Raw genomic sequence first — 27,382 nt, forward strand, 5'->3', positions numbered from 1 at the left:
CTCGTCTTTGCGCTCCAGTGAGGTGAGGAGAGTGACGAGGAAATTCACTCCACCACAATGAGCCAACTCCTCACCTACAACAACATCAACAACAACAACAACATCAACAACAACAACATGAGTGAGTGGGTGGGTGGGTGAGTGAGTGAGTGAGTGGGTGAGTGAGTGAGTGGGTGAGTGAGTGAGTGAGTGGGTGAGTGAGTGGGTGAGTGAGTGGTGAGTGAGTGAGTGGGTGAGTGAGTGAGTGGGTGAGTGAGTGAGTGAGTGGTGAGTGAGTGAGTGAGTGGGTGAGTGAGTGAGTGAGTGGGTGAGTGAGTGAGTGAGTGGGTGGGTGGGTGGGTGGGTGAGTGAGTGAGTGAGTGAGTGGGTGAGTGAGTGGTGAGTGAGTGAGTGAGTGGGTGAGTGAGTGAGTGAGTGAGTGGGTGAGTGAGTGAGTGAGTGGGTGGGTGAGTGAGTGGCTGAGTGAGTGAGTGACTGAGTGGCTGAGTGAGTGAGTGGTGAGTGAGTGGTGAGTGGTGAGTGAGTGGTGAGTGAGTGGTGAGTGAGTGAGTGAGTGGGTGAGTGAGTGGTGAGTGAGTGGTGAGTGGTGAGTGAGTGGTGAGTGAGTGGTGAGTGAGTGAGTGAGTGGGTGAGTGAGTGGTGAGTGAGTGGGTGAGTGGGTGAGCGAGTGGGTGAGTGAGTGAGTGAGTGGGTGAGTGAGTGGTGAGTGAGTGAGTGGGTGAGTGGGTGAGTGAGTGGGTGGGTGAGTGGTGAGTGGGTGAGTGAGTGAGTGAGTGAGTGGGTGAGTGAGTGGTGAGTGGGTGAGTGGGTGAGTGAGTGAGTTAGTGGGTGAGTGAGTGGTGAGTGGGTGAGTGGGTGAGTGAGTGAGTGGCTGAGTGGCTGAGTGACTGAGTGGGTGAGTGAGTGAGTGGTGAGTGAGTGAGTGAGTGGCTGAGTGGCTGAGTGGGTGAGTGAGTGAGTGGTGAGTGAGTGAGTGAGTGGCTCAGTGGCTGAGTGGCTGAGTGACTGAGTGAGTGAGTGGGTGAGTGGGTGAGTGAGTGGGTGGGTGAGTGAGTGAGTGGGTGAGTGAGTGAGTGAGTGAGTGGGTGAGTGAGTGGGTGGGTGAGTGAGTGAGTGAGTGGGTGAGTGAGTGAGTGGGTGCGCGAGTGAGTGAGTGGGTGCGCGAGTGAGTGAGTGGGTGAGTGAGTGGTGAGTGAGTGGGTGAGTGGTGAGTGGTGAGTGAGGGAGCCTCACGGAGTTCGTGGCTGGTGAGCGAGTGAGTGAGTGAGTGGGTGAGTGAGTGAGTGGGTGAGCGAGTGGGTGAGTGGGTGAGTGGTGAGTGGGTGGGTGGGTGAGTGAGTGAGTGAGTGGGTGGGTGAGTGAGTGGGTGAGTGGGTGAGTGAGTGAGTGGGTGAGTGAGTGAGTGAGTGGGTGAGTGAGTGGGTGGGTGAGTGAGTGAGTGAGTGGCTGAGTAGGTGAGTGAGTGAGTGAGTGGTGAGTGAGTGAGTGAGTGGTGAGTGAGTGGTGAGTGGGTGAGTGGTGAGTGAGGGAGCCTCACGGAGTTCGTGGCTGGTGAGCGAGTGGGTGAGTGAGTGAGTGGTGAGTGGGTGAGTGAGTGGTGAGTGAGTGGTGAGTGGGTGAGTGGTGAGTGAGGGAGCCTCACGGAGTTCGTGGCTGGTGAGCGAGTGGGTGAGTGAGTGGGTGGGTGAGTGAGTGAGTGAGTGGCTGAGTAGGTGAGTGAGTGGTGAGTGAGTGAGTGAGTGGTGAGTGAGTGGTGAGTGGTGAGTGGTGAGTGAGGGAGCCTCACGGAGTTCGTGGCTGGTGAGCGAGTGGGTGAGTGAGTGAGTGAGTGGGTGGGTGGGTGAGTGAGTGGGTGAGTGAGTGAGTGGGTGAGTGAGTGAGTGAGTGGCTGAGTAGGTGAGTGAGTGAGTGAGTGGTGAGTGAGTGGTGAGTGAGGGAGCCTCACGGAGTTCGTGGCTGGTGAGCGAGTGGGTGAGTGAGTGAGTGAGTGGGTGAGTGAGTGAGTGGGTGAGTGAGTGAGTGAGTGGCTGAGTAGGTGAGTGAGTGAGTGAGTGGGTGAGTGAGTGAGTGGGTCAGTGAGTGAGTGAGTGGCTGAGTAGGTGAGTGAGTGGGTGAGTGAGTGGGTGGGTGAGTGAGTGAGTGGGTGAGTGAGTGAGTGGGTGAGTGAGTGAGTGAGTGGCTGAGTAGGTGAGTGAGTGAGTGGTGAGTGAGTGGTGAGTGAGGGAGCCTCACGGAGTTCGTGGCTGGTGAGCGAGTGGGTGAGTGAGTGAGTGGGTGAGTGAGTGAGTGGGTGAGTGAGTGAGTGAGTGGCTGAGTAGGTGAGTGAGTGAGTGGGTGAGTGAGTGAGTGAGTGGGTGAGTGAGTGAGTGAGTGGCTGAGTAGGTGAGTGAGTGGGTGAGTGAGTGGGTGGGTGAGTGAGTGAGTGAGTGGGTGAGTGAGTGAGTGAGTGGGTGAGTGAGTGGCTGAGTAGGTGAGTGAGTGAGTGAGTGGTGAGTGAGTGGTGAGTGAGGGAGCCTCACGGAGTTCGTGGCTGGTGAGCGAGTGGGTGAGTGAGTGAGTGAGTGGGTGAGTGAGTGAGTGGGTGAGTGAGTGAGTGAGTGGCTGAGTAGGTGAGTGAGTGAGTGAGTGGCTGAGTAGGTGAGTGAGTGAGTGAGTGGTGAGTGAGTGAGTGAGTGGTGAGTGAGTGGTGAGTGGGTGAGTGGTGAGTGAGGGAGCCTCACGGAGTTCGTGGCTGGTGAGCGAGTGGGTGAGTGAGTGAGTGGTGAGTGGGTGAGTGAGTGGTGAGTGAGTGGTGAGTGGGTGAGTGGTGAGTGAGGGAGCCTCACGGAGTTCGTGGCTGGTGAGCGAGTGGGTGAGTGAGTGAGTGGTGAGTGGGTGGGTGAGTGAGTGAGTGGTGAGTGAGTGAGTGAGTGGTGAGTGAGGGAGCCTCACGGAGTTCGTGGCTGGTGAGCGAGTGGGTGAGTGAGTGGGTGGGTGAGTGAGTGAGTGGCTGAGTAGGTGAGTGAGTGAGTGAGTGGTGAGTGAGTGAGTGAGTGGTGAGTGAGTGGTGAGTGGGTGAGTGGTGAGTGAGGGAGCCTCACGGAGTTCGTGGCTGGTGAGCGAGTGGGTGAGTGAGTGAGTGAGTGGTGAGTGGGTGAGTGAGTGGTGAGTGAGTGAGTGAGTGGTCAGTGAGTGAGTGGTGAGTGAGGGAGCCTCACGGAGTTCGTGGCTGGTGAGCGAGTGGGTGAGTGAGTGGGTGGGTGAGTGAGTGAGTGAGTGGCTGAGTAGGTGAGTGAGTGAGTGAGTGGTGAGTGAGTGAGTGAGTGGTGAGTGAGTGGTGAGTGGTGAGTGAGGGAGCCTCACGGAGTTCGTGGCTGGTGAGCGAGTGGGTGAGTGAGTGAGTGAGTGGGTGTGGTGGGTGAGTGAGTGGGTGAGTGAGTGAGTGGGTGAGTGAGTGAGTGAGTGGCTGAGTAGGTGAGTGAGTGAGTGAGTGGTGAGTGAGTGGTGAGTGAGGGAGCCTCACGGAGTTCGTGGCTGGTGAGCGAGTGGGTGAGTGAGTGAGTGAGTGGGTGAGTGAGTGAGTGGGTGAGTGAGTGAGTGAGTGAGTGGCTGAGTAGGTGAGTGAGTGAGTGAGTGGGTGAGTGAGTGAGTGGGTCAGTGAGTGAGTGAGTGGCTGAGTAGGTGAGTGAGTGGGTGAGTGAGTGGGTGGGTGAGTGAGTGAGTGGGTGAGTGAGTGAGTGGGTGAGTGAGTGAGTGAGTGAGTGGCTGAGTAGGTGAGTGAGTGAGTGAGTGGTGAGTGAGTGGTGAGTGAGGGAGCCTCACGGAGTTCGTGGCTGGTGAGCGAGTGGGTGAGTGAGTGAGTGAGTGGGTGAGTGAGTGAGTGGGTGAGTGAGTGAGTGAGTGGCTGAGTAGGTGAGTGAGTGAGTGAGTGGGTGAGTGAGTGAGTGGGTGAGTGAGTGAGTGAGTGGCTGAGTAGGTGAGTGAGTGGGTGAGTGAGTGGGTGGGTGAGTGAGTGAGTGAGTGAGTGGGTGAGTGAGTGAGTGAGTGGGTGAGTGAGTGAGTGAGTGGCTGAGTAGGTGAGTGAGTGAGTGAGTGGTGAGTGAGTGGTGAGTGAGGGAGCCTCACGGAGTTCGTGGCTGGTGAGCGAGTGGGTGAGTGAGTGAGTGAGTGGGTGAGTGAGTGAGTGGGTGAGTGAGTGAGTGAGTGGCTGAGTAGGTGAGTGAGTGAGTGAGTGGGTGAGTGAGTGAGTGGGTGAGTGAGTGAGTGAGTGGGTGAGTGAGTGGGTGGGTGAGTGGGTGAGTGAGTGGGTGGGTGAGTGAGTGAGTGAGTGGGTGAGTGAGTGAGTGAGTGGCTGAGTAGGTGAGTGAGTGAGTGAGTGGTGAGTGAGTGGTGAGTGAGGGAGCCTCACGGAGTTCGTGGCTGGTGAGCGAGTGGGTGAGTGGGTGAGTGAGTGGTGGGTGAGTGGTGAGTGAGGGAGCCTCACGGAGTTCGTGGCTGGTGAGCGAGTGGGTGAGTGAGTGAGTGAGTGGGTGAGTGAGTGAGTGAGTGGCTGAGTAGGTGAGTGAGTGAGTGAGTGAGTGGTGAGTGAGGGAGCCTCACGGAGTTCGTGGCTGGTGAGCGAGTGGGTGAGTAGGACTTTGAGGGCCGCCTCGATCAGCGCCAGTCGCTGCTGCGGAGGCGACCCAAGCGCTGTCCCCTCCATCACTCCCTCCACCACAGAGCACAGCACCCCCACCAGCAGCTCTGCACAGACACACAGACAAAGATCCCCCGTGTAGCCTCCACAGACTGTAGGGGCAAGTGCTGTTAGCAAACAGACACACACACACACACAGACACACACACACACAGACACACACACAGACACACACACACAGACACACCCACACACACACAGACACACACACACACAGACACACACACAGACACACACACACAGACACACAGACACACACACACAGACACACACACACACAGACACACACACAGACACACACACACACAGACACACACACACACACACACAGACACACACACAGACACACACACACACACACACAGACACACACACAGACACACACACAGACACACACACACAGACACACCCACACACACACAGACACACACACAGACACACACACACACAGACACACACACACACAGACACACACACACACACACACAGACACACACACACACACACAGACACACACACAGACACACACACAGACACACACACACAGACACACCCACACACACACAGACACACACACACACAGACACACACACAGACACACACACACAGACACACAGACACACACACACACAGACACACACACACACACAGACACACACACAGACACACACACACACACACAGACACACACAGACACACAGACACAGACACACACACAGGTAGTGTGCCAGGTGTAGTGACCTGTAGTGACACAGCTAGTGTGACACACACACACACAGCTAGTGTGACATGTAGTGACACAGCTAGTGTGACAGTGCCAGGTGTAGTGACACACACACAGACACACACAGGCACAGGTAGTGTGACAGTGCCAGGTGTAGTGACACACACACAGACACACACAGACACAGCTAGTGTGACAGTGACAGGTGTAGTGACACACACACAGACACACGCAGACACAGCTAGTGTGACAGTGACAGGTGTAGTGACACACACACAGACACACACAGACACAGCTAGTGTGACAGTGACAGGTGTAGTGACACACACAGACACACACACACAGACACAGCTAGTGTGACAGTGACAGGTGTAGTGACACACACAGACACACACACACAGACACAGCTAGTGTGACAGGTGTAGTGACATGTAGTGACACAGCTCGTGTGACAGGTGTAGTGACACACACACAGACACAGCTAGTGTGACACACACACACACAGACACACACAGACACAGGTAGTGTGACAGGTGTAGTGACACACACACAGACACAGCTAGTGTGACACACACACACAGACACACACAGACATAGGTAGTGTGACAGGTGTAGTGACACACACACACACAGGTAGTGTGACACACACACAGTGACACACAGACACACACAGACACAGGTAGTGTGCCAGGTGTAGTGACACAGGTAGTGTGACAGGTGTAGTGACACACACAGACACAGACACACACACAGACACAGGTAGTGTGACAGGTGTAGTGACCTGTAGTGACACACACAGCTAGTGACACACACACACAGACACACACACAGACACACACACAGACAGTGACACACACACACACACACAGACACACACACAGACACACAGACACAAACACAGACACACACACACAGACAGTGACACACAGACACACACACAGACACACACACACAGACAGTGACACACAGACACACACACAGACACACACACACAGACACACACACAGACACACACACACACAGACACACACACACAGACAGTGACACACAGACACAGACACACACACAGACACACAGACACAAACACAGACACACACACATAGACACACACACACAGACACACACACACAGACACACACACAGACACACACACACAGCCAGTGACACACAGACACACACACACACAGACACACACACACAGACACACACACACACACACAGACAGTGACACACAGACAGTGACACACACAGACACACACACACACAGACAGTGACACACACACAGACAGTGACACACACACACAGACACACACACACACATACACACACAGACAGGTAGTGACACACACAAAGTGACACACACACACAGACACACACACACAGACACACACACACAGACACACACACACATACACACACAGACAGGTAGTGACACACACACAGTGACACACACACACAGACACACACACACAGACACACACACAGTGACACACACAGTGACACACACAGACACACACACACAGACACACACACACACAGACAGGTAGTGACACACACACACAGTGACACACACAGACACACAGTGACACACACAGACACACACAGTGACACACACAGACACACAGTGACACACACACAGTGACACACACACAGTGACACACACACAGTGACACACACACAGTGACACACACAGACACACACAGTGACACACACAGACACACACACACACAGACACACACACACACACAGTGACACACACACAGTGACACACACACAGTGACACACACACAGTGACACACACACAGTGACACACACAGACACACACAGTGACACACACACACAGTGACACACACAGACACACACAGTGACACACACACACAGTGACACACACACAGTGACACACACACAGTGACACACACACACAGTGACACAGCTAGTGACCTGTGCCCTTGCCAGGCTCCATGGCCTCTGCCAGGTCCTCCAGACGAGACTGGGTGAGCTGAGCGTCGCCATCGCAGAAGCTGCAACAACATCAACAACATCAACATCATCAACATCATCAACAACATCAACAACATCAACAACAACATCATCATCAACAACATCAACATCATCAACAACATCAACAACAACAACAACATCAACATCATCAACATCATCAACAACATCAACAACATCAACAACATCAACAACAACATCATCATCAACAACATCAACATCATCAACAACATCAACAACATCAACATCATCAACAACATCAACAACATCAACATCATCAACAACATCAACATCATCAACAACATCAACAACATCAACAACATCATCAACAACAACAACAACATCAACAACAACAATATCAACAACATCAACAACATCAACAACATCAACAACAACATCATCAACAACATCAACAATATCAACATCATCAACAACAACAACAACATCACCATCGCAGAAGCTGCAACATCAACAACATCAACATCATCAACATCAACAATATCAACATCATCAACATCATCAACATCAACATCATCAACAACAACAACATCAACAACAACATCAACAACATCAACATCATCAACATCAACAACATCAACATCATCAACATCAACAACATCAACATCATCAACATCATCAACATCAACATCATCAACATCATCAACATCAACATCAACAACAACAACATCAACAACATCAACATCAACAACATCAACAACATCAACAACATCAACAACATCAACAACAACAACATCAACAACATCAACAACAACAACATCAACAACATCAACATCATCAACATCATCAACAACAACAACATCAACAACAACATCAACAACATCAACATCATCAACATCAACAACATCAACATCATCAACATCAACAACATCAACATCATCAACATCATCAACATCAACATCATCAACATCATCAACATCAACATCAACAACAACAACATCAACAACATCAACATCAACAACATCAACAACAACATCAACAACATCAACAACATCAACAACAACAACATCAACAACATCACCATCACAGAAGCTGCAACATCAACATCATCATCAACAACATCAACATCATCAACAACATCAACAACAACAACATCAACAACATCAACATCAACAATATCAACATCATCAACAACAACAACAACAACATCAACAACAACATCAACAACATCAACAACATCAACAACATCACCATCACAGAAGCTGCAACATCAACAACATCAACAACAACATCAACACCATCAATGATGATGTTGATGGTGATGATGATGGTGATGATGATGGTGATGTTAATGATGATGTTGATGGTGATGATGTTGGTGATGTTGTTGATGGTGGTGTTGATGGTGATGTTGATGGTGATGTTGATGATGATGATGTTGATGATGGTGATGATGATGTTGATGGTGATGTTGGTGATGTTGATGGTGATGTTGATGGTGGTGATGATGATGTTGATGGTGATGTTGGTGATGTTGATGTTGATTGTGATGTTGATGGTGATGTTGATGGTGGTGATGATGATGTTGATGGTGATGTTGATGATGGTGATGATGATGATGGTGGTGATGATGTGGATGATGTTGATGATGTTGATGATGATGCTGATGATGATCGTAGTGATGATGATGATGGTGGTGATTATGTTGTTGATGTTGATGGTGATATTGATGGTGATGATGATGATGGTGATGATGATGGTGATGTTGATGGTGATGTTGTTGATAGTGATGATGATGATGATAGTTATGATGATGATGGTGATGATGATGGTGGTGATGGTGGTGATGATGGTGGTGATGATGGTGATGCTAGTGATGATGGTGATGATGGTGATGATGGTGATGATGGTGATGATGATGATGGTGATGATGGTGATGATGATGATGATGGTGATGATGGTGATGGTGGTGATGGTGGTGATGATGGTGGTGATGATGATGGTGATGATGGTGGTGATGATGGTGATGATGATGGTGATGATGGTGGTGATGATGGTGGTGATGATGATGGTGATGATGGTGATGTTGATGGTGATGATGGTGGTGATGATGATGGTGATGATGGTGATGATGATGGTGATGGTGGTGATGATGGTGATGATGGTGATGATGGTGATGATGATGATGGTGATGATGGTGGTGATGATGGTGATGATGATGGTGATGATGGTGATGATGATGGTGATGATGGTGATGATGGTGGTGATGATGATGGTGATGATGGTGATGTTGATGGTGATGATGGTGATGATGGTGATGTTGATAGTGATGATGGTGATGGTGGTGATGATAGTGATGATGGTGGTGATGATGGTGATGATAGTGATGATGGTGATGTTGATGGTGATGATGGTGATGATAGTGATGATGGTGATGTTGATAGTGATGATGGTGATGATGATGGTGGTGATGATGATGATGGTGATGATGTTGATGATGATGTTGATGATGATGTTGATGTTGTTGATGGTGATGGTGATGATGATGGTGGTAATGATGGTGATGATGATGATGATGATGGTGATGATGATGATGATGGTGGTGATGATGGTGATGATGATGATGATGGTGGTGATGATGGTGGTGATGATGGTGATGATGGTGATGTTGATGATGTTGTTGATGTTGTTGATGTTGATGGTGATGTTGATGTTGTTGATGTTGTTGATGTTGATGGTGATGTTGATGTTGTTGATGGTGATGGTGATGATGATGGTGATGTTGATGTTGTTGATGGTGATGGTGATGATGATGATGTTGATGGTGATGTTGTTGATGGTGATGATGATGGTGATGATGATGATGTTGATGGTGATGGTGATGATGATGATGTTGATGGTGATGTTGATGATGATGTTGATGGTGATGGTGATGATGATGGTGATGTTGATGTTGTTGATGGTGATGATGATGGTGATGTTGATGTTGTTGATGGTGATGATGATGGTGATGATGATGATGATGTTGATGGTGATGTTGATGATGATGTTGATGGTGATGGTGATAATGATGGTGATGTTGATGTTGTTGATGGTGATGATGATGGTGATGATGATGATGTTGATGGTGATGGTGATGATGATGTTGATGGTGATGTTGATGATGATGTTGATGGTGATGATGATGATGATGTTGATGGTGATGGTGATGATGATGTTGATGATGATGTTGATGTTGATGGTGATGATGATGTTGATGATGATGGTGATGATGTTGATGGTGATGATGATGATGTTGATGGTGATGTTGATGGTGATGTTGATGGTGATGTTGATGTTGATGGTGATGATGATGTTGATGTTGATGGTGATGTTGATGGTGATGTTGATGTTGATGGTGATGTTGATGGTGATGTTGATGGTGATGTTGATGATGATGTTGATGTTGATGGTGATGATGATGTTGATGATGATGGTGATGATGTTGATGGTGATGATGATGATGTTGATGGTGATGTTGATGGTGATGTTGATGTTGATGGTGATGTTGATGGTGATGATGATGGTGATGTTGATGTTGTTGATGGTGATGATGATGGTGATGATGATGATGTTGATGGTGATGGTGATGATGTTGTTGATGGTGATGTTGATGTTGTTGATGGTGATGGTGATGTTGATGTTGTTGATGGTGATGGTGATGTTGTTGATGGTGATGGTGATGTTGATGTTGTTGATGGTGATGGTGATGTTGATGGTGATGTTGTTGATGTTGATGGTGATGTTGATGTTGTTGATGGTGATGGTGATGATGTTGTTGATGGTGATGGTGATGATGATGGTGATGTTGATGTTGATGATGATGTTGATGGTGATGTTGTTGATGGTGATGGTGATGTTGTTGATGGTGATGGTGATGATGATGGTGATGATGTTGATGGTGATGTTGTTGATGATGATGTTGATGGTGATGTTGTTGATGTTGATGGTGATGTTGTTGATGTTGATGGTGATGTTGATGGTGATGTTGATGTTGTTGATGGTGATGGTGATGTTGTTGATGTTGATGGTGATGTTGTTGATGTTGATGGTGATGTTGATGGTGATGTTGATGTTGTTGATGGTGATGGTGATGTTGATGTTGATGGTGATGTTGTTGATGATGATGTTGATGGTGATGTTGTTGTTGATGTTGATGTTGTTGATGTTGATGGTGATGTTGATGGTGATGTTGATGTTGTTGATGGTGATGTTGTTGATGTTGATGGTGATGTTGATGGTGATGTTGATGTTGTTGATGGTGATGGTGATGTTGTTGATGTTGATGGTGATGTTGTTGATGTTGATGGTGATGTTGATGGTGATGTTGATGTTGTTGATGGTGATGGTGATGTTGATGTTGATGGTGATGTTGTTGATGATGATGTTGATGGTGATGTTGTTGTTGATGTTGATGTTGTTGATGGTGATGTTGTTGTTGATGTTGATGGTGATGGTGATGTTGTTGTTGATGTTGATGTTGTTGATGGTGATGGTGATGTTGATGTTGTTGATGGTGATGTTGATGTTGTTGATGGTGATGTTGTTGATGATGATGTTGTTGATGGTGATGGTGATGGTGATGTTGTTGATGGTGATGGTGATGTTGTTGATGGTGATGGTGATGATGATGTTGTTGATGTTGATGGTGATGGTGATGTTGTTGTTGATGTTGATGTTGTTGATGGTGATGTTGTTGTTGATGTTGATGGTGATGGTGATGTTGTTGTTGATGTTGATGTTGTTGATGGTGATGGTGATGTTGATGTTGTTGATGGTGATGTTGATGTTGTTGATGGTGATGTTGTTGATGATGATGTTGTTGATGGTGATGGTGATGGTGATGTTGTTGATGGTGATGGTGATGTTGTTGATGGTGATGGTGATGATGATGTTGTTGATGTTGATGGTGATGGTGATGTTGTTGTTGATGTTGATGTTGTTGATGGTGATGATGATGTTACCTCTTCTGCTGTCCGAGATCTCGGAGAATCGATCCGTGGAGAGACATCGTGAAGTCTACATCCAGCAGACACGAGGAGAGAGACACGGTGAGAGACACGGGGAGAGAGACACGGGGAGAGAGAGAGACACGGTGAGAGACACGGTGAGAGAGACACGGGGAGAGACACGGGGAGAGACACGAGGAGAGAGACACGGTGAGAGACACGGTGAGAGAGACACGAGGAGAGAGACACGGTGAGAGACACGAGGAGAGAGACACGGGGAGAGAGACACGGGGAGAGAGACACGGGGAGAGAGACACGGTGAGAGACACGGTGAGAGACACGGTGAGAGACACGGTGAGAGAGACACGGGGAGAGACACGGTGAGAGACACGGTGAGAGAGACACGGTGAGAGAGACACGGTGAGAGAGACACGGTGAGAGACACGGTGAGAGACACGGTGAGAGACACGGTGAGAGAGACACGGTGAGAGAGACACGGTGAGAGAGACACGGTGAGAGACACGGTGAGAGAGACACGGTGAGAGAGACACGGTGAGAGAGACACGGTGAGAGACACGGGGAGAGAGACACGGTGAGAGAGACACGGGGAGAGACACGGGGAGAGAGACACGGGGAGAGAGACACGGTGAGAGAGACACGGGGAGAGACACGGTGAGAGACACGAGGAGAGAGACACGGTGAGAGACACGGGGAGAGAGACACGGGGAGAGAGACACGGTGAGAGAGACACGGGGAGAGACACGGGGAGAGAGACACGGGGAGAGAGACACGGTGAGAGAGACACGGGGAGAGACACGGTGAGAGACACGAGGAGAGAGACACGGTGAGAGACATGGTGAGAGACACGGGGAGAGAGACACGGTGAGAGAGACACGGGGAGAGACACGGGGAGAAAGACACGGGGAGAGAGACACGGGGAGAGAGACACGGTGAGAGACACGAGGAGAGAGACACGGGGAGAGACACGGTGAGAGACACGGTGAGAGAGACACGGTGAGAGAGACACGGTGAGAGACACGAGGAGAGAGACACGGTGAGAGACACGAGGAGAGAGACACGGGGAGAGAGACACGGGGAGAAAGACACGGGGAGAGAGACACGGTGAGAGAGACACGGTGAGAGAGACACGGGGAGAGACACGATGAGAGACACGGTGAGAGAGACACGGTGAGAGAGACACGGTGAGAGAGACACGGGGAGAGACACGGTGAGAGACACGGTGAGAGACACGGGGAGAGACACGGGGAGAGAGACACGGTGAGAGAGACACGGTGAGAGAGACACGGTGAGAGACACGGTGAGAGACACGGTGAGAGACACGGTGAGAGAAACACGGTGAGAGAGACACGGGGAGAGACACGGGGAGAGACACGGGGAGAGAGACACGGTGAGAGAGACACGGTGAGAGAGACACGGGGAGAGACACGGGGAGAGACACGGGGAGAGAGACACGGGGAGAGACACGGGGAGAGAGACACGGGGAGAGAGACACGGGGAGAGACACGGGGAGAGAGACACGGGGAGAGACACGGGGAGAGAGACACGGGGAGAGACACGGTGAGAGAGAGACACGGGGAGAGAGAGAGACACGGGGAGAGAGAGAGACACGGGGAGAGAGAGACACGGGGAGAGAGAGACACGGGGAGAGAGACACGGAGAGAGAGACACGGGGAGAGAGACACGGGGAGAGAGAGACACGGTGAGAGAGAGACACGGTGAGAGAGACACGGGGAGAGAGACACGGGGAGAGACACGGGGAGAGACACGGTGAGAGAGACACGGGGAGAGAGACACGGGGAGAGAGAGACACGGAGAGAGAGACACGAGGAGAGAGACACGGTGAGAGAGAGACACGGGGAGAGAGACACGGGGAGAGAGACACGGGGAGGGAGAGACACGGGGAGAGAGAGACACGGGGAGAGAGACACGGGGAGAGAGAGACACGGGGAGAGAGAGACACGGGGAGAGAGAGACACGGAGAGAGAGACACGGGGAGAGGGACACGGGGAGAGACACGGGGAGAGAGAGACACGGGGAGAGAGACACGGGGAGAGAGACACGGGGAGAGAGAGACACGGGGAGAGAGAGACACGGAGAGAGAGACACGGGGAGAGAGACACGGGGAGAGAGACACGGTGAGAGAGAGACACGGGGAGAGAGACACGGGGAGGGAGAGACACGGGGAGAGAGAGACACGGGGAGAGAGACACGGGGAGAGAGAGACACGGGGAGAGAGAGACACGGGGAGAGAGAGACACGGGGAGAGAGAGACACGGGGAGAGAGAGACACGGGGAGAGAGAGACACGGGGAGAGAGACACGGGGAGAGGGACACGGGGAGAGACACGGGGAGAGAGAGACACGGGGAGAGAGACACGGGGAGAGAGACACGGGGAGAGAGAGACACGGGGAGAGAGAGACACGGGGAGAGAGAGACACGGAGAGAGAGACACGGGGAGAGGGACACGGGGAGAGACACGGGGAGAGAGAGACACGGGGAGAGAGACACGGGGAGAGAGACACGGGGAGAGAGAGACACGGGGAGAGAGAGACACGGAGAGAGAGACACGGGGAGAGAGACACGGGGAGAGAGACACGGTGAGAGAGAGACACGGGGAGAGAGACACGGGGAGAGAGACACGGGGAGGGAGAGACACGGGGAGAGAGAGACACGGGGAGAGAGACACGGGGAGAGAGAGACACGGGGAGAGAGAGACACGGGGAGAGAGAGACACGGGGAGAGAGAGACACGGGGAGAGAGAGACACGGGGAGAGAGAGACACGGGGAGAGAGACACGGGGAGAGGGACACGGGGAGAGACACGGGGAGAGAGAGACACGGGGAGAGAGACACGGGGAGAGAGACACGGGGAGAGAGAGACACGGGGAGAGAGAGACACGGGGAGAGAGAGACACGGAGAGAGAGACACGGGGAGAGAGACACGGGGAGAGAGACACGGGGAGAGAGACACGGGGAGAGAGAGACACGGGGAGAGAGAGACACGGGGAGAGAGAGACACGGGGAGAGAGAGACACGGGGAGAGAGACACGGAGAGAGAGACACGGGGAGAGAGACACGGGGAGAGAGAGACACGGGGAGAGAGAGACACGGGGAGAGAGAGACACGGGGAGAGAGACACGGGGAGAGAGAGACACAGGGAGAGAGACACGGGGAGAGAGACACGGGGAGAGATTTAACAGACTCAGGGGCTTTCCAGGAACACTTCCACTTATAAGTTTCAATTCTAAATTAACCAGACAGAAACCCACAGACTCACCACACAGAGACCCATAGACTCACAGAGACTCACAGACTCACCACACAGAGACCCACAGACTCACAGAGACTCACAGACTCACCACACAGAGACCCACAGACTCACCACACAGAGACCCACAGACTCACAGAGACTCACAGACTCACACAGAGACCCATAGACTCACAGAGACCCACAGACTCACCACACAGAGACCCACAGACTCACAGAGACTCACAGACTCACAGACTCACTACACAGAGACTCACAAACTCACAGAGACTCACAGACTCACAGAGACTCACAAACTCTCAGACTCACGACACAGAGACTCACAGACTCACAGAGACTCACAGAGACTCACAAACTCACAGAGACTCACAGACTCACATAGACTCACAAACTCACAGAGACTCACAGACTCACAGAGACTCACAAACTCACAGAGACTCACAGACTCACAGAGACTCACAGACTCACAGACTCACCACACAGAGACTCACAAACTCACAGAGACTCACAGACTCACAGAGACCCACAGACTCACAGACTCACCACACAGAGACCCACCGACTCACAGAGACTCACAGACTCACAGACTCACCACACAGAGACCCACCGACTCACAGAGACTCACAGACTCACAGAGACTCACAGAGACTCACAAACTCACAGAGACTCACAGACTCACAGAGACTCACAAACTCACAGAGACTCACAAACTCACAGAGACTCACAGACTCACAGACTCACAGACTCACAGAGACTCACAGAGACTCACAAACTCACAGAGACTCACAAACTCACAGAGACTCACAGACTCTCAGACTCACCACACAGAGACTCACAGACTCACAGAGACTCACAAACTCACAGAGACCCACAGACTCACAGCGACTCACAGACTCACAGACTCACCACACAGAGACTCACAAACTCACAGAGACTCACAGACTCACAGAGACTCACAAACTCACAGAGACTCACAGACTCACAGAGACTCACAGACTCACAGAGACTCACAAACTCACAGAGACTCACAAACTCACAGAGACTCACAGACTCACAGCGACTCACAGACTCACAGACTCACCACACAGAGACTCACAGACTCACAGAGACTCACAAACTCACAGAGACTCACAAACTCACAGAGACTCACAAACTCACAGAGACTCACAGAGACTCACAGACTCACAGAGACTCACATACTCACAGAGACCCACAGACTCACCACACAGAGACTCACAGACTCACCACACAGAGACTCACAGAGACTCACAGAGACCCACAGAGACTCACAGACTCACCACACAGAGACTCACAGACTCACAGAGACTCACAGACTCACAGAGACCCACAGACTCACCACACAGAGACTCACAGACTCACCACACAGAGACTCACAGAGACTCACAGAGACCCACAGAGACTCACAGACTCACCACACAGAGACTCACAGACTCACAGAGACTCACATACTCACAGAGACCCACCGACTCACAGAGACCCACAGACTCACCACACAGAGACCCACAGACTCACCACACAGAGACCCACAGACTCACCACACAGAGACCCACAGACTCACCACACAGAGACCCACAGACTCACCACACAGAGACCTACAGACTCACCACACAGAGACCCACAGACTCACCACACAGAGACCCACAGACTCACCACACAGAGACCCACAGACTCACCACACAGAGACCTACAGACTCACCACACAGAGACCCACAGAGACTCACAAAGACCCACAGACTCACAGACTCACCACACAGAGACTCACAGCGACCCACAGAGACTCACAGACTCACCACACAGAGACCCACAGACTCATCACACAGAGACTCACAGAGACTCACAGACTCACAGAGACTCACAGAGACCCACAGACTCACCACACAGAGACCCACAGACTCACCACACAGAGACCCACAGACTCACCACACAGAGACCCACAGACTCATCACACAGAGACCCACAGACTCACCACACAGAGACCCACAGACTCACCACACAGAGACCCACAGACTCACCACACAGAGACCCACAGACTCACCACACAGAGACCCACAGACTCACCACACAGAGACCCACAGACTCACCACACAGAGACCCACAGACTCACCACACAGAGACCCACAGACTCACCACACAGAGACCCACAGACTCACCACACAGAGACCCACAGACTCACCACACAGAGACCCACAGACTCACAGACTCACAGAGACTCACAGAGACCCACAGAGACTCACAAAGACCCACAGAGACTCACAGAGACTCACAGACTCACAGAGACCCACAGAGACTCACAAAGACCCACAGAGACTCACAGACTCACCACACAGAGACTCACAGAGACTCACAGAGACTCACAGACTCACCACAGAGACTCACAGACTCACAGAGACTCACAGAGACTCACAGACTCACCACAGAGACTCACAGAGACTCACCACACAGAGACTCACAGAGACTCACAGAGACCCACAGAGACTCAGGTACTTTCCGGAGCTAGGTGACGTCATTCCGAAACCAGACAACAACAACACAGACAAAGCTTCCCCTTGTAGCCTCTAGCGGGCAGTAGGGGCAAGTGCTGTTACACACACGCACAGTCACTCGCCCGCTCACTCACTCACCTACTCACCCACTCGCTCAGTCACTCACTCACCCACTCACTCACCCACTCGCTCAGTCACTCACTCACCCATTCGCTCAGCCACTCACTCACTCGCTCACTCACCCACTCACTCACTCATCTACTCACCAACTCATCCACTCACCCACTCATCCACTCACCCGCTCACTCTCCCACTCACTCAGACACTCACTCACTCACCCACTCACCCACTCACTCACCCACTCACCCACCAACTCACTCACCCATTCGCTCAGCCACTCACTCACTCGCTCACTCACCCACTCACTCACTCATCTACTCACCAACTCATCCACTCACCCGCTCACTCTCCCACTCACTCAGACACTCACTCACTCACTCATCCACTCACTCACCCACTCACTCACTCGCTCACTCACTCATCCACTCACTCACCCACTCACTCACTCACCCACTCATCCACTCACCCGCTCACTCTCCCACTCACTCAGCCACTCAATCACTCACTCACTCACCCACTCACCCACTCACTCACCCACTCGCTCACTCACCCACTCACTCACCCACTCACTCACTCATCCACTCACTCACTCATCTACTCACCAACTCATCCACTCACCCACTCATCCACTCACCTGCTCACTCTCCCACTCACTCAGCCACTCAATCACTCACTCACCCACTCACCCACCAACTCACCCACTCACTCACCCACTCACCCACCAACTCACTCACCCACTCACTCACTCACCCACTCACCCACTCACCCACTCACCCACCAACTCACCCACTCACTCACCCACTCACCCACCAACTCACTCACCCACTCACGCACTCACTCGCTCACTCACCCACTCACTCAGCCACTCAATCACTCACTCACCCACTCACTCAGCCACTCACTCACCCACTCATTCACTCACCCCCTCACTCACCCACTCACTCACTCAACCACTCACCCACTCACCCACTCACTCACCCACCAACTCACCCACTCACCCACTCACTCACTCACCCACTCACTCACCCACCAACTCACCCACTCACTCACTCACCCACTCACCCACTCACTCACCCACCAACTCACCCACTCACCCACTCACTCACTCACCCACTCACTCACCGACCAACTCACCCACTCACTCACTCACCCACTCACCCACTCACTCACCCACTCACTCACCCACCAACTCACCCACTCACCCACTCACTCACTCACCCACTCACTCACCCACCAACTCACCCACTCACACACTCACCCACTCACTCACCCACCAACTCACCCACTCACCAACTCACCCACCAACTCACCCACTCACCCACCCACCCACTCACCCACTCACTCACACACCCACTCACCCACCCACTCACTCACTCACTCACCCACTCACCCACCAACTCACCCACTCACTCACTCACTCACCCACCAACTCACCCACTCACCAACTCACCAACCAACTCACCCACTCACTCACTCACCCACCAACTCACCCGTCTACCTGTGCCACACTGCCACCAGGAAGTCACTGTGCTGGTTTATGGCTGAGTGGACCTAGGGGAAGTTTGTGACCCCACCCACTCAGCAGGTAAAGTTGGGTACTTTCCGTCAAACAAAGACAAAGCTCCCCCGTGTAGCCTCGAGCACGATCTAGGGGCAAGTGCTGTTACACAAACACACCCACTCACTCACTCACCCACCAACTCACCCACCCACCCACTTACTCACCCACCCACCCACTCACTCACTCACCCACTCACTCACCCACTCATTCAACCACTCACTCACACACTCACTCACCCACCCACTCACTCACTCACCCACTCACTCACCCACTCACCCACGCATTCAACCACTCACTCACACACTCACTCACCCACCCACCCAATCACTCACTCATCCACCCACTCACCCACCCACTCACCCACTCACCCACCCACTCACTCACTCACTCACCCACCCACTCACCCACTCACTCACCCACTCACTCACTCACCCCCCCACCCACTCACCCACTCACCCACCCACTCACTCACTCATCCACCCACTCACTCACCCACCCACCCACTCACCCACCCACTCACCCACCCACTCACCCACTCACCCACTCACACAAAGCTCCCCCGAGTAGCCTCTCTCAGCCTGTAAAGGGGCAAGTGCTCTGTCCGAGGGCTCTGCTTGAGTTCTGGCTGAGTCGACCTAGCGGTGGGACGACTCTATTGAAGACAGCTGCCCGATGCTTTGAGTCGCATCATCACGGAAAAAATAAATATGAAACGAAATTAGTTACTGCAGCTACATACTATTAATTAACATTCCTTCCCTTTGTTAATGCTACCCCCATCCCCTCCCTTTGATGCTGCTAATCCTGCATAATGCACGGGCATAATATGACTTTAAACCCCCCGCCCACCTCCTACGCATTCCACAAGTAGTACTAATCCCATATCTGCATTTCCCATAAATATTCTAAATTCCTCTGTTGATATGCAAATTGTCAAGGCGCTCTTCCCCCTCCAACCCAGATTAAATATACGCTGCCAAGCTTGGTGGTGCTCATTCAGACGATGTCTTTCCGACAGACCTGTTCTTCTGAACACCACCAAGCTTGGCAGCGTATATTTAAGTATATATTTAAGTAGATACGCTGCCAAGCTTGGTGGTGCTCATTCAGACGCTGTCTTTCCGACAGCCCTGTTCTTCTGAACACCACCAAGCTTGGCAGCGTATATTTAAGTATATATTTAAGTATATACGCTGCCAAGCGTGGTGGTGCTCATTCAGACGCTGCCAAGCTTGGTGGTGCTCATTCAGACGCTGTCTTTCCGACAGCCCTGTTCTTCTGAACACCACCAAGCTTGGCAGCGTATATTTAAGTATATATTTAAGTATATACGCTGCCAAGCGTGGTGGTGCTCATTCAGACGCTGCCAAGCTTGGTGGTGCTCATTCAGACGCTGTCTTTCCGACAGACCTGTTCTTCTAAACACCACCAAGCTTGGCAGCGTATATTTAAGTATATATTTAAGTATATACGCTGCCAAGCATGGTGGTGCTCATTCAGACGCTGTCTTTCCGACAGCCCTGTTCTTCTGAACACCACCAAGCTTGGCAGCGTATATTTAAGTATATATTTAAGTATATACGCTGCCAAGCGTGGTGGTGCTCATTCAGACGCTGCCAAGCTTGGTGGTGCTCATTCAGACGCTGTCTTTCCGACAGACCTGTTCTTCTAAACACCACCAAGCTTGGCAGCGTATATTTAAGTATATATTTAAGTATATACGCTGCCAAGCTTGGTGGTGCTCATTCAGACGCTGTCTTTCCTACAGACCTGTTCTTCACCTGAGGACGGCTGCTTGCGTTGTGGCCGAAACGTCGTGAGAATTGTATTGTATTATGTGAAATTTTTATTATTTTATTATTTCCCTTCTATCTACGTGTTTTATAATAAAATAGTATTTTATTTTGTTTATTTTATTTCCCTTCTACGTATTTTATAAGAAAATAATATTTAATTTTGTTTAATTTTTATTATTTTATTATTTCCTTTCTACGTATTTTATAATAAAATTGTATTTTACAATGTTGTATTTTCATTATTTAATTATTTCCCTTCTACGTATTTTGTTTTTCTTATTTTATTATTTCCCTTCTACGTATTTTATAATAAAATAGTATTTTACAATGTTTAAGGTCCATTATTTAATTATTTCCCTTCTACGTATTTTATAATAAAAAAGTATTTTATTTGTATTATTTTATTATTTCCCTTCTACGTATTTTATAATAAAAAAGTATTTTATTTTTATTTTTTATCATTTCCCTTCTACGTGTTTTATAATAAAAGTGTATTTTATAATGTTTTATTTCATTATTTTATTATTTCCCTTCTACGTGACGACTTTACCGAAAGAACCAAGAAGATGAAACGAGATGGTTGAACGAAGCCAAGTAATAAATAAATAAAGAGGCAGAGAGAGAAAGGGGATTTCCGTGCTGTTCGTGCTGGATTATAAGACGCACTTCTCGTATACACACTCAGCTGAGGTCAAACCTGGCCTGGGTGCTGTTACAGAGACTCACTCAGCCACTCACTCAACTACTCACTCGCCTACTCAGTCAACTACTCACCCACTCGCTCACTCACCCACTCACTCGCCTACTCAGCCACTCACTCACCCACTCACTCAGCTACTCACTTACCTACTCACTTACTCAGTCACTCACTCACCTACTCACCCACTCACTCACCTACTCACCCACACACTCAACTACTCACTCGCTCACCTACTCACCCACTCACTCACCCACTCACTCACCTATTAAGCCACTCACTCGCCTACTCAGCCACTCACTCACCTACTCACTCACCTACTCACCCACTCAGGCACTCACTCACCCACTCATTCACCTACTCACTCACCTCACCCACTCACCAAACCCATTCACTCACCTACTCACCCACTCACTCACCTGCACAGCCACTCTCTCACCTACTCACCCATTCACTCACTCACTCATCCACTCACTCACCCACTAACTCACCCAGCTACTCACTCACCTAATCACTCACTCACCCACTCACCCAGCCACTCACTCACCCACTCACTCACCCACTCACTCACCCACCCACTCAGCCAATACTCACCTCACACCTATACACAGACACCAACACACACAGACACCTACACAAACACCTACACACAGACACTTATGGTACAGACACACACAACAACCGCCATTCGCCACTAAGTGGCGGTGACGTCACCACGACGCTTGTGCCAGGCCATGTGCACCTTGAGGCCACGTGAAGTGTCGAACGCCCGCTGGCAGGAGGTCCCGGGGCAGACCCAGGTGCCACGGGTCGACTGAGATGACCGGGACGACTGGCTGATGCACCACCTGTGCCCCGTACTGTGCCAACTTGCTGTGCTTTAGCCACCCGGCGCTCCGCTCGTTGTTGTGAGCATCGCTCTTCCGCCCTCCGTTGTTGTTGGAGGGCGACTGCCTCCAACTGCCCAGTAGCGTCCTTCACGAGCCTCCTCCACAGAGGCCGATCTTGACACCGCTGGTACCAGTCATCGGCAAGTCCACTCAGCTCCACGTCCTCCTGTACCACATCACTCCATCTCTTCTCTAGCCCCCTCTATCCGCCCGAACAAAAGCTGTTTAGGCATGCGGTGGCTGGGCATGCGGGCTACATGACCCAGCCAACGCAGCCTTGCCTGCCGGAGAAACTCACCGATGGGACTTTGTCCAGATCTTTCAAGGATTTGTGAGCTCCTCACACAATCCAGCCCGCAGGTTAAACCCAGGATGGATCGTAGGCAGGCCAGCCTAAATGTGTCTTACCGGCGAAGATGCTCCATTAGGGGGGTACACGTTTCGCAAGCGTAGAAAAGGGAGGGAATGACCGTGGCCGAGAAGACCCGAAGCTTCGTGCGGAGCAACAGACCAGGTAGCTTCCACACTGCGTTACGCAACCCAGGAAAAGATAATGCCGCTTGACTGATTTGGAGTGAGACCTCTGCTGATAAACTGGAGCCGGTCAAGAGCACACTGCCCAGGTATGGGAAACTCTCCACTCTCTCCACAACTGCCCCATCACCAATTGGGAGTTGTGGGGGTGGAGTGCCCGATGGTACAAAACACCCAGGCAGGTGCTTAGTTTTGGTGGGGCTGATGGTAAGGCCCCACCTCTTAGTGGCACGCTCCAGTCTCAGCAGCAGCGTCTCCAACTCCTCTTCTGAATGAGCAGCTATTACCAAATCATCGGCATACATAACGTGGTTGACCAATAGGGAGCCATCCCTTGATCGCACCCGGGCATCGATCAGCCTCCCATTGTATCTGTGTCAGATGGAAATTCCTCTGGTACAGCTATTGAAGGCTTCACGAACTACGCGGTCAAAATAGATGTTAAATAATGTGGGAGCCAGAGGACATCCCTGTCGCACCCCAAGGTGTACACGTAGTTTTACCCGGGCCCGCTCACCATCATGAATGATCGTGAGCAGAGGGTCAGGGACTCCGAAAGCACGAAGAACAACCCAGAGCCCAGGCCTACTGATGGTATCATAGGCCTTGACCAGGTCGATAAAGCAGAGATGTAGGTCTTGTTGGAATTCCCTGCACCTCTGCTGTAGCAGACGGACAGAAAATATGGCATCTGTGCAGGACCGCCCTTTCCTGAAACCGCATTGGGGCTCCGCAAGCCTCTCCTCAGCTTGCCTGGCAAGGCGATGTTGAATAATCCTTGCCAGGACCTTTCCCGGCACACTGAGGAGTGAGATGCCCCTGTAGTTGTTACAGTCTGTGCGGTCCCCCTTCTTAAAGAGAGGGACCACCAGGGCATCCTTCCAGTCCTGCGGAACCCGTCCAGTGGTCCAGACTGTTGTTATGATGTCATATAGGGCAGTCTGTGCACAAACGCCACCCTCCCTCAGCATGTCGCTTGGGAGATCATCTCTGCCCGGTGCCTTTCCTGGTCTCAGACTCCGGATCGCCTTCAGCACTTCCTCAACAGATGGCACCTCAGCCAGCCACTCACAGGGGGTGACCTCTTCCTCCAATATTTGAGGCACACACACAGAGACACCCACACACACAGACACACACACAAACACACACACAAACACACACACACAGACACACACAGACACACACAGACACCTACACACAGACACATACATAGACAACTACACAGCAACACCTACACACAGACACTCACATACACACAGACACACACACAGACATACACACACCTACATACACACACAGACACACACACAAACACACACACACATACACACACACAGACACACATACACACATATACACAGACACACCTACACACACACATACACACAGACACACACATACATACACACATACAGACACACACACACCTACATACACACAGACACCTACACACACGCACACAGACACACACACATACACATACACACACAGACACACACACAGACACACACACCTACACACACACACAGACACCTACACACACACACATACACACACACCTACACACACACATACACACACACAGACACACACACGCACATACACATACACACACACAGACACCTACACACACACAGACACACACACACAGACACACACACGCACATTGCCTCACCTCCGACCAACGTCTCCGCTGTGTCGCTGCTGTCGCCTCGCACGTGGAAGCGACTTGCCTGGAAATCCCCTCGACTTGGGGGGGGGCGTGGCCCAGTAACGATAGGGGGCGTGGCCCAGTGAAGAGAGGGCGTGGCCATGCCCGTATATGGTGAGGGGGCGTGGCTATGCCATGAACCGGTGAGAGGGCGTGGCCCGGTGAAGAGGGGGCGTGGCCGGAAGCAGGGGCGGTGAGATGACCATATTTGGTGAAGGGGGAGGGCCGATGTTGTAAATGGGCGTGGGCATGCCCTTATACGGTAAGAGGGCGTGGTCATGTCCTTATATGGTAATATTTGGGTTTTTCAGGTAAATTTCGATTTAAAGCTTTCGCGACTGCAGGGATTCATCTTCTTGGTTCTTTCGGTAAAGTCACGTAGAAGGGAAATAATAATAAAATAATAAAAATGAAACATAATAAAATATATTATTTTATAATAAAATAATGAAAATAAAACATAATTTTATTATGTTTTATTTTTATTATTTTATTACTTAAAATAATATATTTTTCGATTTAAAGCTTTCGTGACTGCAGGGATTCATCTTCTTGGTTCTTTCGGTAAAGTCATCACGTAGAAGGGAAGTAATAAAATAATAAAATTTAAACATAATAAACATAATAAAATACAATTCTCACGACGTTTCGGCTACAACGCAAGCAGCCGTCCTCAGGTGAAGAATGAAACACTGCCACGTTTGGAGCGTATGTACAAGCTGGGTGGCAGGTGGACTTTACCGAAAGAACCAACAGGATGAGTGTGTGGAGCCTGTTGTTGTTGCTACCTGTGTACAGGGTCACGTGACTGGAGGCAGCCAGCCCCCTCCACTATCAGCCCCTCCCCCTCCCTTAGGCCCCTCCCCTCACCCCCCCTCCCTCAGGCCCCTCCCCTCACCCTCCCCCTCCCTTAGGCTCCTCCCCTCACCCCCCCTCCCATGACCCCACCCCCTTAGGCCCCTCCCCTGACCCTCCCCCTTAGGCCCCTCCCCTCACCCCCCTCCCTTAGGCCCCTCCCCTCACCCCCCCCTCCCTTAGGCCCCTCCCCTGACCCCCCCCCTTAGGCCCCTCCCCTGACCCCCCTCCCTCAGGCCCCTCCCCTCACCCCCCTCCCTTAGGCCCCTCCCCTCACCCTCCCCCTCCCTTAGGCCCCTCCCCTCACCCCCCCCTCCCTTAGGCCCCTCACCCCCCCCCTCCCTCAAGCCCCTCCCCTGACCCCCCCCCCTCCTTTAGGCCCCTCCCCTGATCCTCCCTCTCGCTTAGGCCCCTCCCCTCACCCCCCCTCCCTTAGGCCCCTCCCCTGACCCCCCCCCCCTTAGGCCCCTCCCCTGACCCTCCCTCTTAGGCCCCTCCCCTCACCCCCCCGTAGGCCCCTCCCCTCTCCATACCCGGCAGTTGGTCTCCACCAATCAAAGGGCTGTGTGTGTATTATATATTTATTTATGCGCCACAGACAGACAGACAAATAATCCCTGGTGAGCATCGTGGACCATATTGTGGCTATCTGTGTAAATACGTGCGTGTTGCCTCTACTCAACCGCCTCTGTCGTCACGGTGCCCACTACACAGAGTCCAGGGATCGAACCCACGACCTCCTGTGTACCAGGCGAGGTAGTCAACATCTCACAGGGTCCAGGGATCGAACCCACGACCTCCTGTGTACCAGGCGAGGTAGTCAACATCTCACAGGGTCAGGGATTGAACCCACGACCTCCTGTGTACCAGGCGAGGTAGTCAACATCTCACAGGGTACAGGGTTCGAACCCACGACCTCCTGTAGACCAGGCGAGGTAGTCAACATCTCACAGGGTACAGGGTTCGAACCCACGACCTCCTGTAGACCAGGCGAGGTAGTCAACATCTCACAGGGTCAGGGATCGAACCCACGACCTCCTGTGGACCAGGCGAGGTAGTCAACATCTCACAGGATCAGGG

At 51.4% G+C, this 27,382-nt stretch overlaps 1 protein-coding gene across 1 annotated transcript; it reads right to left on the bottom strand.

The window, feature by feature from the left end:
- Positions 1–25,496, bottom strand: LOC144955208 (uncharacterized; the record flags this gene model as incomplete). The annotated part of the gene is made up of 5 exons (XM_078885513.1): positions 25,412–25,496; positions 12,359–12,413; positions 7,341–7,420; positions 4,579–4,722; positions 1–74 (listed from the first exon to the last, which is right to left on the bottom strand). Coding segments are annotated over exons 2-5 (345 nt in total), but the record flags the coding sequence as incomplete, so codon positions are not given.
- Positions 25,497–27,382: the final 1,886 nt, after the last annotated feature.

The sequence above is a fragment of the Lampetra fluviatilis genome, unplaced genomic scaffold (assembly GCF_964198595.1).
Source record: "Lampetra fluviatilis unplaced genomic scaffold, kcLamFluv1.1 SCAFFOLD_464, whole genome shotgun sequence".
NCBI classification, from domain to species: domain Eukaryota; kingdom Metazoa; phylum Chordata; class Hyperoartia; order Petromyzontiformes; family Petromyzontidae; genus Lampetra; species Lampetra fluviatilis.